The sequence below is a fragment of the Cucumis sativus genome, chromosome 5 (genome assembly GCF_000004075.3).
Source record: "Cucumis sativus cultivar 9930 chromosome 5, Cucumber_9930_V3, whole genome shotgun sequence".
Taxonomy (NCBI): domain Eukaryota; kingdom Viridiplantae; phylum Streptophyta; class Magnoliopsida; order Cucurbitales; family Cucurbitaceae; genus Cucumis; species Cucumis sativus.
This window is the reverse complement of record NC_026659.2, coordinates 12,505,588-12,524,817: the sequence shown is the minus strand read 5'-3', so window position 1 is coordinate 12,524,817 and position 19,230 is coordinate 12,505,588. Positions and strand designations below refer to the sequence as shown.

The following is a 19,230-nucleotide window of genomic DNA, read 5'->3' as shown; positions in this document are numbered from 1 at the left end:
TCTTAAAATAAGATAAATATTGATGAACAATACATAGAAATTAAAAAATATATATGTTTATTACTTGTTCTTATTTTTCTTGTTTTCACTTCTCCTTTTTTTTTTAAAGTATTTCATTACATGTGCGTAAATGTAAGTAAACGTGTTATGATGATCAAAGAAAAACTAATGAAATAAATTGATTTAAATAGGTATAAAAATTTCTTTTGGTACACTAATTGCATAGTAAAAACTAAACCTTCGATTTTTAAATAAAAAAGTCATTTTAATACCACCAAACTAAACTCACTTTGGCCGTTAAAAATCTAGGTGGAGCGAAATAAGTTATAATTATAGCAACCCAATTAATTAAGATAACGTATAACTCAAAATAAATATAACGCAGAGCTTGAAATTTTAGAATTCGTCATCTCATACGTGCAGGCTGCCATTTTTGATTCCTTTACTTCTTTCTTTAAGCTTCAATTTTAGTTTGAATGAGGGTGAAGAGAATGAGGCAATCAATTTCACTTTATATTTGTCTTTTTGAAGCAACCATTCTTGTTAGAAATTACTTCAAGCTAAAACCAGATAACACAGTGTCCAATTTGGTTTAGATCCACTCTAATGTAAAATTTTGAACGGCATAGGCAAGTGTCTCACAACCATAAATTCAATAGAGAAAAAGGATGAAGGAGAGAAATGATCGTCGGAAGAGAGAAGAAAGAGAGCCGTTTGATTTGCTCATTCCAAAATTAAGAAAAGTGGTGTCCATAGAATATTATTTTCTTTCTAAATTAAATCTAATTACGAACTGTTTACAAAAGAAACAATAATTAAAGTGGTAATAATAAAGTGATTTTCTGTAATAAAAATTTGATAGGTTATAAGAGATAATTAAAATGTTAATCTAATTTAGTAACCTGTAATTGTAGGGCAAGTCCAATGATTAATGAATGGTTAATAATAATCACTCTTATCCTTCACCCATATATAGTAATTAAGATGGCTATGTAGAAGTTTGATCTTTCATAGTTTTTAACATAAAATTAAAGTTGGATTGAATCCAAAAATCGATTCTATATGTAATTAACAATCTAACGATTTTGTCTATTTTTTTTTATCTCCTCTCTCCCCCCCTTCAGCCTTACTTTTTACCCTCTTGAAACCAAATTGTTAATTAAATTTTAGCTTTAAAAAGTCTAAATTATTAATTACATTTGGAGGTAATTTACTAATGAAATCTTTTCATAATTTTAATTTTGAATTAAAAATCATATCGAACTACTATCTACCTAATCGAGAGGAAGAAAATTGAAAAGAATATTAAGAAACATACGCAAAGAAATGGAAGATATAACAAATCCAACATATTAATAAAACCATTGAATTAATAAATTAAATATCAAAGAAATGTCCGGTCAATACCATATATGAATGAATGACATGCACTTGTTTTACACCATGGTCATAATTGGAAGAGAGATAGGATATAGAATGGTGGAATAGAGATGTAGAAGGCAAATGTTGTGAATCATTGACCAGGTGATCCAGATCTACAGTGTTCTTCAGGCTCACATCCTCTTGTATAATTATTGGCTGGATCTCCTAATATTTCACATTTACCATCTTTACATCTTGCGTCTCCTTTACCAATGGCACCATAATCGAGAGAGGTTGCGTTCGTTGGGTTTTCCATCAATGAACAAACCATGATCATAGCAACCATCACAATAGCAAGGGTTTTGTTGGTGTTGCCTGCCATTTTAACCTTTTTTTGGTATTGACCTTTCTATTCTTCAAATTTTATTTTGAATGAAGGGTGAAAGGAACGAGGGAATGGGTTTCCAATTTATAATTTCCCATTGGAACAAACTATACCCATCTATTGCTTTCACTTCATCTATTTTTAGCATCCCTCCTTTTCTTTACTCTTAATTTAGTGGTTTTTATTATATTTACAACCCAGTCAATCAAATGGTTGTTCAAACCAATAGGAAACCCTACCCTCCAACAGTTTTTCAAAAATAAAATATTTTGATGTATCTTTTGTGAACCTATTTTCGTCCCTTTCATCAATTTGTCTTTGGTAAAATTTACTACAATGGTTAGTAATCTAATAATTGATAATTGCAACGAACCTCCCGCATTACTCTACAATGGTATGATATGGCCCACGTGACTTTGATTTTGAAATCATCAAAAAACCAACAAAGATAATTGCTCTCACTTATTGTATACCAATTCACTCACCATACCAAGTTCAGGTTCAGACATCACACTTTTATCTGATACCATTCTAAAGCATTTAAGCACAAGGACTGTCTTCCTCAGATCGAGACCAATAGTGACATTCAAGTTCAACACACGAAGCATATAAGTTCTTTAATTAGAACAACGAATAGGGTCGTTTCACACAAGGATATAAAACCCATAAAACTACACTCCCATAACATGAGAAGACAATTTCACGCAATAACCCAAAAACATACAAATCAAATAAAACCTAAAGCAAGCAATTTCATCATGTGAACCAATATTTTATTGATTAAGATTTATTGTATATTTTACATTAGAGTAACCAATGAATACAAGCAACCTATGCAACATAAATAAGGTAACAAATGTGAGTAAGCCTAAATTGAAGAATTTACTTTGATACCCTCCCTCAAACTCAAGATGGTAGAGTGGCGGTCAGCTTGAGTTTGGTAAGTAACTAACTGAAGCGACTAGATGATAAGGCTCTTGTGAAGATATTTGCTGGTTTCTCAGTAGTGGAAACAAATCGTAAAAGGAGGGTGTTGCTCAAGAGATGATGACGAACAAAGTGACAGTCCTTTTCGATGTGCTTTATACGTTCATGAAAGACATCATTGTGAGCAATCTGAATAGCACTACGATTGTCACAATGAAGGATAGTGGACCCTGTTGAGGGGCACCCAAATCAGCAAGGAGCCAACGAAGCCATAGAAGTTTAGCGGTAGCATCATCAAGAGCACGATATTCTAATTCAGTACTGGAACGAGAGACAACACTTTGTTTCTTACTATGCCATGAAATGAGAGAATCGCTTAAGTAGAAACAGTAACCTGTGGTAGATCGTCGATCAGTGGGGTCTCCAGCCCAATCTGCATCAGAATAGCCAGACAACACAAGCGAAGATTGAGAAGAAAGCTGAAGACCATGTCCCAAAGTTTTCTTGACATAGCAAAGGATGCGTAGATCAACAGTAAAATGGATGGTTCTCGGAGCAACCATAAATTGACTAACAATGGGAATGACATATGCAATGTCTGAACGAGTTACTGTTAGATAGATGAGACTGCGAACAAGTTGTCGATATAAGCTTACATCATCAAGAGGAACATTATCAAAAGGGGTTAGATGGGTATTGGGATCTAATGGTGTTGAAGATGTGTTGGAGTCAATGATGCTTGAGCGGGCTAAAAGATCAGAGGCATACTTTGCTTGAGACAACAAATAACCATCCGAGCGCCGAGAGACTTCAAGACCAAGAAAGTAGTTGAGAGATCCAAGGTCTTTCATCTCAAAATGTTGACCAAGATAGTGTTGTAGGTCGGATATGGCCTGTAGATCATTACCAGTAATAATCATATCATCAACATAGAGAAGAAGAAGAACAATACCATGGGGTGTCTGTCGTGTAAAGAGTGCAGTGTCATGAGAGCTGGAGGTAAAGCCAAGTTGAGTAATGGTGGAGCTAAATGTGACAGATCATGCTCGTGGAGCATGTTTTAGACCATATAATGCGCAACGGAGAAGACACACTTTGTTAGGAGGAGGAGAAGTACCAGGTAGTGGCTTCATATAAACTTCTTCAGAAAGGGTTCCATTAAGAAAGACATTCTTGACATCCATCTAAAGAAGAGGTCACTGTTTGGCAGTAGCAACAGCTAACAAACTGCAAATAGATGTCATTCGAGCCATAAGAGCAAATGTTTCTTCATAGTCAATCTCATATTCTTGCGAGTATCATTTTGCAACAAGATGAGCCTTATAACGCTCAATAGTGCCATCAGAGTGAGTCTTGATTTTATAAATCCACTTCCATCGAATGGGTCTTTTACCCGGAAGTGCGTTTAAACTCATGGAAAGTGAAGAGGCTCTTAATTGGTTTGTTGGCAAGCCCCGAATCTCCCAATCCATGAAGCTAGAGGATGAAGGTTCGAGCAGCCATGGGATGTGGGGTTGTTGAAGAAGATGAGTGAGGGGAATGAAATAGAAGAAAGAGAATGGTTGCGGCGAGGGTGGCTACAAAGAGTGTGATGGAGTTGGTTAGTTGTTGACGAACTGATGGAGTAGGCATAGTTGGTCTCCCATGGCCATCGCTTCTTCTCCTCCAGAGTTATTGTAGTATTTTCTTCACGTTGACATTATATATGTTGTAAATCTCGAAAAATGAAGTGTTACATCTCCCTTATAATCAAAACTACTTATATTGTATTACATATGTATATATTTTACTTCTCAAAAATATATTTCCTTTTAATAACCTAAACATATGAATATGAATGTGTAAGAAATTGATAAATTCGCTCTTTCAATTTTCAAAATGTTTAATTCCATTTATTTGAAAATATGGAATAATACGTAGTTTGTTGTATAAAAAATTTGTTGTAAATATAGTCATTGGAATTAAAATATTAACATATGTAACAATACTTTTAAAAAATTGTAAATCAAACATAATATATCAATAATAAACTTATATTATTGATAGGACATACAAACTTATCGACCATATAAACATATCGCTAACATAATTTGTTGTAGTTGTAATTTCTTAAAATAAGATAAATACTAACGGACAATACATAGAAATTTCAAAAAATATATGTTCATTTACTATAAGTAACTCAGTTCTTATTTTTCTTATTTTCACTTCTCCTATATTTTTTTAGGGTAATTGTAATGGATTACCATTTGAGGAATAACAATTAAGGATATAGCAACATTTAAAAAAAAATTACAAATATAGCAAAACTATCGATGATAGACTTGTATCACTGATAGACTCGTATGATCTATTGGTGATAGACTAATTTTTACAACATGATCTATCAGTGATAGACTCTATCATTGATAGAATATGACAAATTTTGCTATATTTGCAATTTTTTTTAAATGTTCCTATATACTTAGATATTTTGAATTTAATTGCTAAATTTGCAACTATCCATTTTTTTTAAGTATTTCATTACATGTGCATAATGTAAGTACACATGTTATAATGATCAAAGAAAAAACTAATGAAATAAATTGATTTAAATAGACGTAAAGATTTCTTTTGATACAATAATTGCATAGTAGGGAACTAAACCTCCGATTTTTAAATAGGGAAGTCATTGTTAATACCACCAAACTTAACTAACTTTTACTATTAAAAATTTAGTTAAAAAATTTAAGTGGAGCAAAGTAAGTTGTTATTATCACAACTTAATTAAGACAACATATAACTCAAAATAAATAGAAAAATTGTAATTAATGATCGTTTTAGGATGTAACAACATTTTTAGAAATAATTATTAAAGATGTAACAACATTTTTAAAAAATTGCAAATATAGCAAAACTATCGCTGATAGACTTGTAATATTCTATCCGTGATAAATTTTATTAAGAACAGAACTACATAAACTAACAAGAAAACAACAATTTGGCGATTACGTCAAACGCAATTTGGCGATTACGTCAAACGCCAGAGGAACGTCAAACCATGCCAGACGCTGTCAACACATCATACACGCCTGAAAAGTTTGCACGATCCCACTGCCTAGCTGACGTCAATACTCCAACATCTTCCACTCTTCCTGTTGGTCGGCTCCGTTTGAAGAAAAACAGTCTCTCTGTGTTATTGGGTTGCTGCCTTTTCTCTCTCTCTTGTCAGTTGCCTCCCTCTCATCCTCTCCTTCTCTTCTTTTCCATAATGAAAAGACCCAAGGAAGAAGATGAAAGATTTACAAACACCCATTTTTAAATACTTGTCATTTTCTACCGATCAATATCCATGAATTGCTTTCTCATTTCTATTTTCTTGCACACACTTGACTGATTTTTGCTTAATTGATTGGCTTGTTTACGATTGACATTATCAATGTTGTTTCGAACGAGTAATTGAATAAAACACGATTACAAAATGGTTGTGTTACATTATTGTCCTTTTTCAAAACTGATCCTATCATTTATTTTTATCTACCCTAGTTAAGAAATATATGTATATACCAAAAATCTCATGGTTTATAACTATTTTAAATTAGATATCCCTAATTTTTAAGTATTATTGCATTACATATATGTGTGTATATATATTCAATAAAAACACATTTTTGATTATAGACAAATCTACATATAGTAACAGGTCATTTCACTAAAATCTCATAGTTGCACTCCCCTTACTATAGATATATTTGTGTCTATGTGATATAACCATGATAAGTAAGTTAATCTTTCACAGGTTGTTAATAACCTCAGTTGGGTTAAAGTACTGTTTTACCCCCGAGATTATATCTTGCTTTTTAAGTCCCACTAATTCACTATTGAACAATTGATTCAAGGTCCAACTACTAAATCGAATTCCTCTCGGGCCAACGAGAGCATGGGGCCCCTTTTTCAAGACTTGCATTCAGTCATTAAGCAAACAACCTATCTACTTACCCTAAAGCGGGTAGGAGAAAATTCCATCTTGCACCCTATGTCCCTAGTTATCCACCCTGTCTTACATCTAAAATATGAGGCTTATTGGGCCAGCGCCATTGAGTTGCCCTCACCTACGCAGATCTAAGGATAATTTTGTTTGAACAGAAGTTCATAGTTAGCTCAATATTAAGATTAAGTTATACTAGATTATCTATAAACGACATAGTCGGTTTTATTAAAGTCAACGACGTTATAACCTAAAAGTGACTATTTCATGGTTTCAGTCTTATGCAAACTCTTTACATAAGATACTCCCACTTCCATGTCTCTACATGAACAATTTAAGATCACATCGTTTGTACTAACTACAAAGTATGTCGCATCCATAGTGTCTCCAGAATAAGGTGTCCAATCGTATTCTTATACTATAGACTATTTAGGATATATACTCAAACTTGATCCATGTTTATGTCTCTACATAAAGTTCAAGTTTAGCTAGGCTTTAACATTATAGTATCAATAACGGCTTTTTTTAATAGAATATGATTACAAACTATGAGTTTTAGGACATAAATTCTAATAATAACATGAAATAATTAACTAGTTCAAACAAAATGTATAAAGTCAAAATACTAAAAACATGTGACGAAAAGCGAAAGCAAAACTGAGTCCCCATATGGCATATCACATGTCCTTCTTGTTGCTCGCCAACTTTCCATTACCTCTACCTTTGCTTGAAACATTAAACATAGAAAAGAATGTATACAAACATATATCCAGTAAGGGACCCACTACTGGTCTCGCTAGATGATCTGTTAACTTCCCATTAGGAGGTACAAAAAACTAAAGTGTGCCCAATGGAACATATGAAATCTAGTGATCTCGTAAAAACACTCTCATTTGTTGGTGTACTCGGAGGAACACACATAATATGAGAATGTAAGTGATCCCATCAGACCACTCATAAAACATGTCATGACTGGTGATCCTATTGAATGGACATAGTCAAAGATCTTTGAAAGGTAGTGATCCTGACATTCCACGCGAGGTTCTCAATGAACAACTTGTCGAAAAGCCTAGTAAGCGAAACTTCTCAACCAATCTTCATTGCAGAGTCCCAACTTGAACTGAAAGGACCTTTTCAACTCATAGCAATGAAACACTAAAACGATGAATCTTAAGTTAATTGTGTGTTCAGTTTACCTATCTTCAGATTCGATCAATTCATTTGTTTGAGTGTTTAGTTCGCGCATCAGCCTCTATTCAGGTCCTTCGAACACACATATATCCAATAAGGTGAAGTTGTTTCGTGTATTATTCCTTTTAAGTTATAAAACTCATAGAAAGCTATAAAACTCATTAAAAGCAACTGAATCATATTCAGTTCCTCTATCACTATGAAAACTCCTAATTCTTTTGTTAAACTGATTCTCTATTTCAATTGTAAATACCTTAAACATGTCTAAGACATCACTCTTATTTTTAAGCAAATAAATAAAAGTGTAGTCAGAACAATCATCTATAAAGGTTATAACATACATTTTACTGTTCCTAGTTAACATGCCATCAAATTCACATAAATCAGAACGAATTAAATGTAGAGGTTCAGTTACTCTAGTTACAGATTTATATGAAGTCTTAGTTATCTTAGCATGACTTCAACATGCACATTTCTCAGAATCATGCAAAAATAACTTAGAAATAAGATTCAACCTACTAATGTTGCTAATTAATATTTTATTACATGACAATGTCTAGCATGCCAAATATTAAAAGTAGACAACATGTAACAAGAAGATAATTTCTTATTAATTTCCAAGTTCAACTTAAACATGCCATCACTAGCGTACCCAACTTAAACATGTCATCAGTAGCGTAGCCCTTCCTCACAAATATATTGCTTTTAGTTAAAGTAAACAAGTCTGATCTTATGGTTTGCGTGAAGCCATCCTTGTTGAGGAGATATACGGAGATCAAATTCTTCTAAATTTCAGAAGTATGTAGAACTTCCTTCAGCACAAGCATTTTTCCATATGTAAATTTTAGTTCTACTTATCCAACGTCGGCCACCGTAGTTGTGTGATGATCTCCAAGAAGGATATTCTTATCCCTGATCTTTTTATATTTTCTAAACAAACTAAGGTTATGACAAACATGGCGAGATGCACAAGTGTCCAGCCACCAATATTCAGACCACCCTATCACATTAACTTATGTGATTGTAACTACTAATTCTTCTTCTACCAGAATCGCTAGCACAGCAGGATGATTCTCGTTTCTACAATTTTTAGATAAGTGTTCAGGCTTATTACAATTATAACAAACAATTTGTATTGTACTTCTGGATTGGGGTTTTTGCGAGTTGTTCTGTTTATTCGAACCTCGTTTCATTTTGTTTCCTTTCAGCTTCAGGTTCGGTTTTAGAATTGCGGTGGACTGCGTTCTGGAAATCGTGTTCACCTCCTCCTTTTGGTCATGTCTTCTCGTCGCCTCCTTGGTTTTGTTTCTTAAAGTATTTTTGAAATCCTTCCACAGTTGAGGCAACTTGTCAATGATAACCGCATCTTGAAATTGATCGTCAATTGATATACCTTCGCTACTAATTTCATGTCCTGTCTTCTGAATTTCATGCGATTGAGCCTCCACGGATCTATCATCAGTAATTTGATATTGCAAGTATCGGCTTACCGTGTACTTCTTGGATAACGCATCTCATACTTCTTTCGCAGTAGATATAGTAGTGTAATAATCATACAGCTCAACAGTAAGACCATTAAGAATTAAATTCTTATAGATGAAGTTGATCTCCGTCCACGCTATAAGATTCTTGATTTGCTCCTTAGTTGGATTGGTCTCTGAGACTTCTGGTTTTTCAATGATCCAGGCGACAACAACTTTCTTCAACATAAGGAAGAACAACATATTTTGCTTACATCTCTTGAAGTGTGCTCCTTCAAAGAGAAAAGGGCGGTTGAGCTTAGAGGATGTCAAATCGCCTTGGAATGGTCTTGGACACCACAGTAGAATGGATAGTCTTAAAATTAATGTCGCACTTCGCCTAGAAGGAGTGATGTGTTAAGAAGCCTTAACGCTTTAGACAGAACGTGTGCTTCCTTGCCTTGTATCTCGCGTAATGTGTAGTTATCTCGTCTAGTCACAACGCCTTCTTTGATCTGCTCGTGTAATGGTTAAGTTGCCTGATGGTCAAAACACCAAATGATCAAATGCCTGGTTATATGTAGTTTGCTATATAAAAATTTTGTCGTAAATATAGTCATTAGAATCTAACAATATTTTAAAAAAAATTATAAATATCACATAGTATATCAATAATAAATTTCTATTATTGGTAGGTCATGCAAATTTATCGACCATATAAGCATTTCGCTAATAGAATTTGTTATAATTGCAATTTCTTAAAATAAGATAAACATTGACGAAGAATACATAGAAATTAAAAAATATATATGTTTATTACTTGTTCTTATTTTTCTTGTTTTCACTTCTCCTTTTTTTTTTTTTAAAGTATTTCATTACATGTGCGTAAATGTAAGTAAACGTGTTATGATGATCAAAGAAAAACTAATGAAACAAATTGATTTAAATAGGTATAAAAATTTCTTTTGGTACAATAATTGTATAGTAAAAACTAAACCTTCGATTTTTAAATAAAAAAGTCATTTTAATACCACCATACTAAACTCACTTTGGCCGTTAAAAATCTAGGTGGAGCGAAATAAGTTATAATTATAGCAACCCAATTAATTAAGATAACGTATAACTCAAAATAAATATAACGAAGAGCTTGAAAATTTTAGAATTCGTCATCTCATACGTGCAGGCTGCCATTTTTGATTCCTTTACTTCTTTCTTTAAGCTTCAATTTTAGTTTGAATGAGGGTGAAGAGAATGAGGCAATCAATTTCACTTTATATTTGTCTTTTTGAAGCAACCATTCTTGTTAGAAATTACTTCAAGCTAACACCAGATAACACAGTGTCCAATTTGGTTTAGATCCACTCTAATGTAAAATTTTGAACGGCATGGGCAAGTGTCTCACAACCATAAATTCAATAGAGAAAAAGGATGAAGGAGAGAAATGATCGTCGGAAGAGAGAAGAAAGAGAGCCGTTTGATTTGCTCATTCCAAAATTAAGAAAAGTGGTGTCCATAGAATATTATTTTCTTTCTAAATTAAATCTAATTACGAACTGTTTACAAAAGAAACAATAATTAAAGTGGTAATAATAAAGTGATTTTCTGTAATAAAAATTTGATAGGTTATAAGAGATAATTAAAATGTTAATCTAATTTAGTAACCTGTAATTGTAGGGCAAGTCCAATGATTAATGAATGGTTAATAATAATCACTCTTATCCTTCACCCATATATAGTAATTAAGATGGCTATGTAGAAGTTTGATCTTTCATAGTTTTTAACATAAAATTAAAGTTGGATTGAATCCAAAAATCGATTCTATATGTAATTAACAATCTAACGATTTTGTCTATTTTTTTTTATCTCCTCTCTCCCCCCCTTCAGCCTTACTTTTTACCCTCTTGAAACCAAATTGTTAATTAAATTTTAGCTTTAAAAAGTCTAAATTATTAATTACATTTGGAGGTAATTTACTAATGAAATCTTTTCATAATTTTAATTTTGAATTAAAAATCATATCGAACTACTATCTACCTAATCGAGAGGAAGAAAATTGAAAAGAATATTAAGAAACATACGCAAAGAAATGGAAGATATAACAAATCCAACATATTAATAAAACCATTGAATTAATAAATTAAATATCAAAGAAATGTCCGGTCAATACCATATATGAATGAATGACATGCACTTGTTTTACACCATGGTCATAATTGGAAGAGAGATAGGATATAGAATGGTGGAATAGAGATGTAGAAGGCAAATGTTGTGAATCATTGACCAGGTGATCCAGATCTACAGTGTTCTTCAGGCTCACATCCTCTTGTATAATTATTGGCTGGATCTCCTAATATTTCACATTTACCATCTTTACATCTTGCGTCTCCTTTACCAATGGCACCATAATCGAGAGAGGTTGCGTTCGTTGGGTTTTCCATCAATGAACAAACCATGATCATAGCAACCATCACAATAGCAAGGGTTTTGTTGGTGTTGCCTGCCATTTTAACCTTTTTTTGGTATTGACCTTTCTATTCTTCAAATTTTATTTTGAATGAAGGGTGAAAGGAACGAGGGAATGGGTTTCCAATTTATAATTTCCCATTGGAACAAACTATACCCATCTATTGCTTTCACTTCATCTATTTTTAGCATCCCTCCTTTTCTTTACTCTTAATTTAGTGGTTTTTATTATATTTACAACCCAGTCAATCAAATGGTTGTTCAAACCAATAGGAAACCCTACCCTCCAACAGGTTTTCAAAAATAAAATATTTTGATGTATCTTTTGTGAACCTATTTTCGTCCCTTTCATCAATTTGTCTTTGGTAAAATTTACTACAATGGTTAGTAATATAATAATTGATAATAGCAACGAACCTCCCGCATTACTCTACAATGGTATGATATGGCCCACGTGACTTTGATTTTGAAATCATCAAAAAACCAGCAAAGATAATTGCTCTCACTTGTATACCAATTCACTCACCACACCAAGTTCAGGTTCAGACATCACACTTTTATCTGATACCATTCTAAAGCATTTAAGCACAAGGACTGTCTTCCTCGGATCGAGACCAATAGTGACATTCAAGTTCAACAAAGGAAGCATAAATTGAAGAATTTACTTTGATACCCTCCCTCAAACTCAAGATGGTAGAGTGGCGGTCAGCTTGAGTTTGGTAAGTAACTAACTGAAGCGACTAGATGATAAGGCTCTTGTGAAGATATTTGCTGGTTTCTCAGTAGTGAAAACAAATCGTAAAAGGAGGGTGTTGCTCAAGAGATGATGACGAACAAAGTGACAGTCCTTTTCGATGTGCTTTATACGTTCATGAAAGACATCATTGTGAGCAATCTGAATAGCACTACGATTGTCACAATGAAGGAGAGTGGACCCTGTTGAGGGGCACCCATATCAGCAAGGAGCCAACAAAGCCATAGAAGTTACGCGGTAGTATCATCAAGAGCACGATATTCTAATTCAGTACTGGAACGAGAGACAACACTTTGTTTCTTACTACGCCATGAAATGAGAGAATCGTTTAAGTAGAAACAGTAACCTGTGGTAGATCGTCGATCAGTGGGGTCTCCAGCCCAATCTGCATCAGAATAGCCAGACAGCACAAGAGAAGATTGAGAAGAAAACTGAAGACCATGTCCTAAAGTTTTCTTGACATAGCAAAGGATGCGTAGATCAACAGTAAAATGGATGGTTCTCGGAGCAGCCATAAATTGACTAACAATGGGAATAGCATATGCAATGTCTGAACGAGTTACTGTTAGATAGATGAGACTGCCAACAAGTTGTCGATATAAGCTTACATCTTCAAGAGGAACACTATCAAAAGGGGTTAGATGGGTATTGGGATCTAATGGTGTTGAAGATGTGATGGAGTCGATGATGCCTGAGCGGGCTAAAAGATCAGAGGCATACTCTTCTTGAGACAACAAATAAACATCCGAGCGCCGAGAGACTTCAAGACCAAGAAAGTAGTTGAGAGATCCAAGGTCTTTCATCTCAAAATGTTGACCAAGATAGTGTTGTAGGTCAGATATGGCCTGTAGATCATTACCAGTAATAATCGTATCATCAACATAAACAAGAAGAAGAACAATACAATGGGGTGTCTGTCGTGTAAAGAGTGCAGTGTCATGAGAGCTGGAGGTAAAGCCAAGTTGAGTAATGGTGGAGCTAAATGTGACAAATCATGCTCGTGGAGCATGTTTTAGACCATATAATGCGCCACGGAGAAGACACACTTTGTTAGGAGGAGGAGAAGTACCAAGTGGTGGCTTCATATAAACTTCTTCAGAAAGGGTCCCATTAAGAAAGACATTCTTGACATTCATCTGAAGAAGAGGTCACTGCTTGGCAGCAGCAAAAACTAACAAACTGCGAATAGATGTCATTCGAGCCATAGGAGCAAATGTTTCTTCATAGTCAATCCCATATTCTTTCGAGTATCATTTCGCAACAAGACGAGCCTTCTAACGCTCAATAGTGCCATCAGAGTGAGTCTTGCTTTTGTAAATCCACTTGCATCGAATGGGTCTTTAACCCGGAAGTGCGTTTAAACTCATGGGAAGTGAAGAGGCTCTTAATTGGTTCGTTGGCCAGACCCGAATCTCCCAATCCATGAAGCTAGAGGATGAAGGTTCGAGTAGCCATGGGATGTGGGGTTGTTGAAGAAGATGAGTGAGAGGAATGAAATAGAAGAAAGAGAATGGTTGCGACGATGGTGGCTACAGAGAGTGTGATGGAGTTGGTTAGTTGGTGACGAACTAATGGAGTAGGCATAGTTGGTCTCTCATGGCCATCGCTTCTTCTCTGCTAGAGTTATTGCAGTATTTCCTTTACGTTGACATTATATATGTTGTAAATCTCAAAAAATGAAGTGTTACATCTCCCTTATAATCAAAACTACTTATATTGTTTTACATATGTATATATTTTACTTCTCAAAAACATATTTCCTTCTAATAACCTAAACATATGAATGTGAATGGTGGATGTGTAAGAAATTGATAAATTCGCTCTTTCAATTTTCAAAATGTTTAATTCCATTAATTTGAAAATATGGAATAATATGTAGTTTGTTGTATAAAAAATTTGTTGTAAATACAGTCATTGGAATTAAAATATTAACATATGTAACAATACTTTTAAAAAATTGTAAATCAAACATAATATATCAATAATAAACTTCTATTATTGATAGGACATACAAACTTATCGACCATATAAACATATCGCTAACATAATTTGTTATAATTGTAATTTCTTAAAATAAGATAAATACTAACGAACAACACATAGAAATTTCAAAAAATATATGTTCATTTCCTATAAGTAACTCAGTTCTTATTTTTCTTATTTTCACTTCTCCTATATTTTTTTTAGGGTAATTGTAATGGATTACCATTGGAGGAATAACAATTAAGTATATAGCAACATTTAAAAAAAATTGCAAATATAACAAAACTATCGATCATAGACTTGTATCACTGATAGACTCGTATGATCTATTGGTGATAGACTAATTTTTACAACATGATCTATCAGTGATAGACTCTATCATTGATAGAATATGACAAATTTTGCTATATTTGCAAAAAAAATTAAATGTTGCTATATACTTAATTATTTTGAATTTAATTGCTAAATTTGCAACTATCCATTTTTTTTAAGTAAATCATTACATGTGCATAATGTAAGTACACATGTTATAATGATCAAAGAAAAAACTAAAGAAATAAATTGATTTAAATAGACGTAAAGATTTCTTTTGATACAATAATTGCATAGTAGGGAACTAAACCTCCGATTTTTAAATAAGGAAGTCATTGTTAATACCACCAAACTTAACTAACTTTTACTATTAAAAATTTAGTTAAAAAATTTAAGTGGAGCAAAATAAGTTGTTATTATCACAACTTAATTAACACAACATATAACTCAAAATAAATAGAAAAATTGTAATTAATGATCGTTTTAGGATGTAACAACATTTTTAGAAATAATAATTAAAGATGTAACAACATTTTTAAAAAATTGCAAATATAGCAAAACTATCGCTGATAGACTCGTAGTGATCTATCCGTGATAAATTTTATTAAGAACAGAACTACATAAACTAACAAGAAAACAACAATTTGGCGATTACGTCAAACGCAATTTGGTGATTACGTCAAACGCCAGAGGAACGTTAAACCATGTCAGACGCTGTCAACACATCATACACGCCTGAAAAGCTTGCACGATCCCACCGCCTAGCTGACGTCAATACTCCAACGTCTTCCACTCTTCCTGTTGGTCGGCTTCGTTTGAAGAAAAACAATCTCTCTATGTTATTGGGTTGCTGCCTTTTCTCTCTCTCTTGTCAGTCGCCTCCCTCTCATCCTCTCCTTCTCTTCTTTTCCATAATGAAAAGACCCAAGGAAGAAGATGAAAGATTTACAAACACCCATTTTTAAATACTTGTCATTTTCTACCGATCAATATCCATGAATTGCTTTCTCATTTCTATTTTTTTGCACACACTTGGCTGATTTTTGCTTAATTGATTGGCTTGTTTACGATTGACATTATCAATGTTGTTTCGAACGAGTAATTGAATAAAACACGATTACAAAATGGTTGTGTTACATTATTGTCCTTTTTCAAAACTGATCCTATCATTTATTTTTATCTACCCTAGTTAAGAAATATATGTATATACCAAAAATCTCATGGTTTATAACTATTTTAAATTAGATATCCCTCACTTTTTAAGTATTATTGCATTACATATATATGTATGTATATATATATATATATATATATTCAATAAAAACACACTTTTGATTATAAACAAATCTACATATAGTAATAGGTCATTTCACTAAAATCTCATAGTTGCACTCCCCTTACTATAGATATATCTGTGTCTATGTGATATAACCATGATAAGTAAGTTAATCTTTCACAGGTTGTTAATAACCTCAGCTGGGTTAAAGTACTGTTTTACCCCCGAGATTATATCTTGCTTTTTAAGTCCCACTAATTCACTATCGAACAATTGGTTCAAGGTCCAACTACTAAATCGAATTCCTCTCGGGCCAACGAGAGGATGGGGCCCCTTTTCAAGACTTGCATTCAGCCATTAAGCAAACAACCTATCTACTAACCCTAAAGCGGGTAGGAAAAAATTCCATCTTGCACCCTATGTCCCTAGTTATCCACCCGGTCTTACCTCTAAAATGGGAGGCTTATTGGGCCAGCGCCATTGAGCTGCCCTCAGCTACGCAGATCTAAGGATAATTTTGTTTGAACAGAAGTCCATAGTTAGCTCAAGATTAAGATTAAGTTATATTGGATATCTATAAACGAAATAGTTTTTTATTAAAGTCAACGTCATTATAACCTCAAAGTGACTATTTCATGGTTTCAGTCTTATGCAAACTCTTTACATAAGATACTCCAACTTCCATGTCTCTACATGAACAATTTAAGATCATATCGTTTGTACTAACTACAAAGCATGTCGCATCCATAGTGTCTCCAGAATAAGGTGTCCAATCGTATTCATATACTATAGACTATTTAGGATATATACTCAAACTTGATCCATGTTTATGTCTCTACATAAAGTTCAAGTTTAGGCTTTAACATTATAGTATCAATGATGACTTTATTGAATAGGATATGATTACAAACTATGAGTTTTAAGACATAAATTCTAGTAATAACATGAAATAATTAACGAGTTCAAACAAAATGTTTAAAGTCAAAATACTAAAAACATGTGATGAAAAGAGAAAGCAAAACTGAGTCCCCATATGGCAAATCACATGTCCTTCCTGTTGCTCGCCAACTTTCCATAACTTCTACCTTTGCCTGAAACATTAAACATAGAAAAGAATGTATACAAACATATATCCAGTAAGGGACCCACTACTAGTCTCGCTAGATGATCTGTTAACTTCCCATTAGGAGGTGCAAAAAACTAAAGTGTGCTCAATGGAACATATGAAATCTAGTGATCTCGTAAAAACACTCTCATCTGTTGGTGAACTCGAAGGAACACACATAATATGAGAATGTAAGTGATCCCATCGGACCACTCATAAAACATGCCATGACAGACTGCTAAACCTATTGAACGAACATAGTCAAAGATCTGTGAAAGGTAGTGATCCCGAGGGACTTTGTACGTGTTAATACACATCCTAATAGTCTGTCACTCCCTACCCCTCTGCCACATCATGCGACCAAAAGGAGGTATGCTGCCTAACATTCCACGCGAGGTTCCCAAGGAACAACTTGTCGAAAAGCCTAGTAAGCGAAACTTCTCAACCAATCTTCATTGCCGAGTCCCAACTTGAACTCAAAGGACCTTTTCAACTCATAGCAATGAAACACTAAAACGACGAATCTTAGCTTATTTGCGTGTTTAGTTTACCTATCTTCAGATTCAATCAAGTCATTTGTTTGAGTGTTCAGTTCGCGCATCAGCCTCTATTCAGGTCCTTCGAACAAACATATATCCAATAAGATGTAGTTGTTTCGTGTATTATTCCTTTTAAGTTATAAAACTCATAGAAAGCTATAAAACTCATTAAAAGCAACTGAATCATATTCAGTTCCTCTATCACTATGAAGTCTCCTAATTCTTTTGTTAAACCGATTCTCTATTTCAATTGTAAATACCTTAAACATGTCTAAGACATCATTCTTATTTTTAAGCAAATAAATAAAAGTGTAGTCAGAACAATCATCTATAAAGGTTATAACATACCTTTTACTGTTCCTAGTTAACATGCCATCAAATTCACATAAATCAGAACGAATTAAATGTAGAGGTTCAGTTACACTATTTACAGATTTATATGAAGTCTTAGTTACCTTAGCATGACTTCAACGTGCACATTTCTCATAATCATGCAAAAAAAACTTAGAAATAAGATTCAACCTACTAATGTTGCTAATTAATATTTTATTACATGACAAAGTCTAGCATGCCAAATATTAAAAGTAGACAACATGTAAGCAGAAGATAATTTCTTATTAATTTCCAAGTTCAACTTAAACATGCCATCACTAGCGTAGCCAACTTAAACATGTCATCAGTAGCGTAGCCCTTCCTCACAAATATATTGCTTTTAGTTAAAGTAAACAAGCTTGATCTTATTGTTTGCGTGAAGCCATCCTTGTTGAGGAGATATACGGAGATCAAATTCTTCTAAATTTAAGAAGTATGTAGAACTTCCTTCAGCACAAGCATTTTTCCATATCTGAATTTTAGTTCTACTTATCCAAAGTCGGCCACATTAGTTGTGTGATGATCTCCCAGAAGGATATTCTTATCCTTGATCTCATTATATTTTCTAAACAAACTAAGGTTATGACAAACATGGCGTGATGCACAAGTGTCCAACCACCAACCTTCAGACCTCCCAATCACATCAACTTATGTGATTATAACTACTAATTCTTCTTCTACCAGATTCACTAGCACAACAGGATGATTCTCGTTTCTACAATTTTTAGATAAGTGTTCAAGATTATTACAATTATAACAAACAATTTGTACTGTACTTCTGGATTGGGGTTTTTGCGAGTTGTTCTGTTTATTCGAACCTCGTTTCATTTTGTTCTCTTTCAGCTACAGGTTTGGTTTTAGAATTGCGGTGGACTGCGTTCTGGAAATCGTGTTCACCTCCTCCTTTTGGTCATGTCTTCTCGTCGCCTCCTTGGTTTTGTTCCGTATAGTGTTTTTGAAATCCTTCCACAGTTGAGGCAACTTGTCAATGATAACCGCATCTTGAAATTGATCATCAATTGATATACCTTCGCTAATAATTTCATGTCTTGTCTTCTGAATTTCATGCGATTGAGCCTCCACGGATCTATCATCAGTCATTTGATATCTCAAGTATCGGCTTACCGTGTACTT

At 33.6% G+C, this 19,230-nt stretch overlaps 2 protein-coding genes across 2 annotated transcripts; both read right to left on the bottom strand.

Annotated features, from left to right (window-relative positions):
• Positions 1–2,829: 2,829 nt before the first annotated feature.
• On the bottom strand, positions 2,830–3,731 carry LOC116403902 (uncharacterized mitochondrial protein AtMg00810-like). The gene is made up of 2 exons (XM_031885847.1): positions 3,627–3,731; positions 2,830–3,567 (listed from the first exon to the last, which is right to left on the bottom strand). The coding sequence occupies exons 1-2, from the start codon at positions 3,729–3,731 to the stop codon at positions 2,830–2,832; spliced, it is 843 nt and encodes a 280-aa protein (XP_031741707.1).
• A 9,008-nt stretch (positions 3,732–12,739) lies between these two features.
• LOC116403901 (uncharacterized mitochondrial protein AtMg00810-like) lies at positions 12,740–19,197 on the bottom strand. The gene is made up of 2 exons (XM_031885846.1): positions 18,994–19,197; positions 12,740–13,423 (listed from the first exon to the last, which is right to left on the bottom strand). Exons 1-2 carry the CDS (start codon positions 19,195–19,197, stop codon positions 12,740–12,742), a joined length of 888 nt encoding a protein of 295 aa, XP_031741706.1.
• Between the last annotated feature and the right edge of the window lie 33 nt (positions 19,198–19,230).

What these genes read in the sequence shown, in the direction of transcription:
- LOC116403902 (XM_031885847.1), bottom strand. Translation starts at nt 3,731, where the DNA reads ATGCTCCACGAGCATGATCTGTCACATTTAGCTCCACCATTACTCAAC. An exon ending in TACACGACAGACACCCCATG is followed by an intron (nt 3,568 to 3,626) that starts GTATTGTTCTTC and finishes AATGATCTACAG; the next exon opens with GCCATATCCGACCTACAACA.
- LOC116403901 (XM_031885846.1), bottom strand. Translation starts at nt 19,197, where the DNA reads ATGACTGATGATAGATCCGTGGAGGCTCAATCGCATGAAATTCAGAAG. An exon ending in GACATGACCAAAAGGAGGAG is followed by an intron (nt 13,424 to 18,993) that starts GTGAACACGATT and finishes TTTACACGACAG; the next exon opens with ACACCCCATTGTATTGTTCT.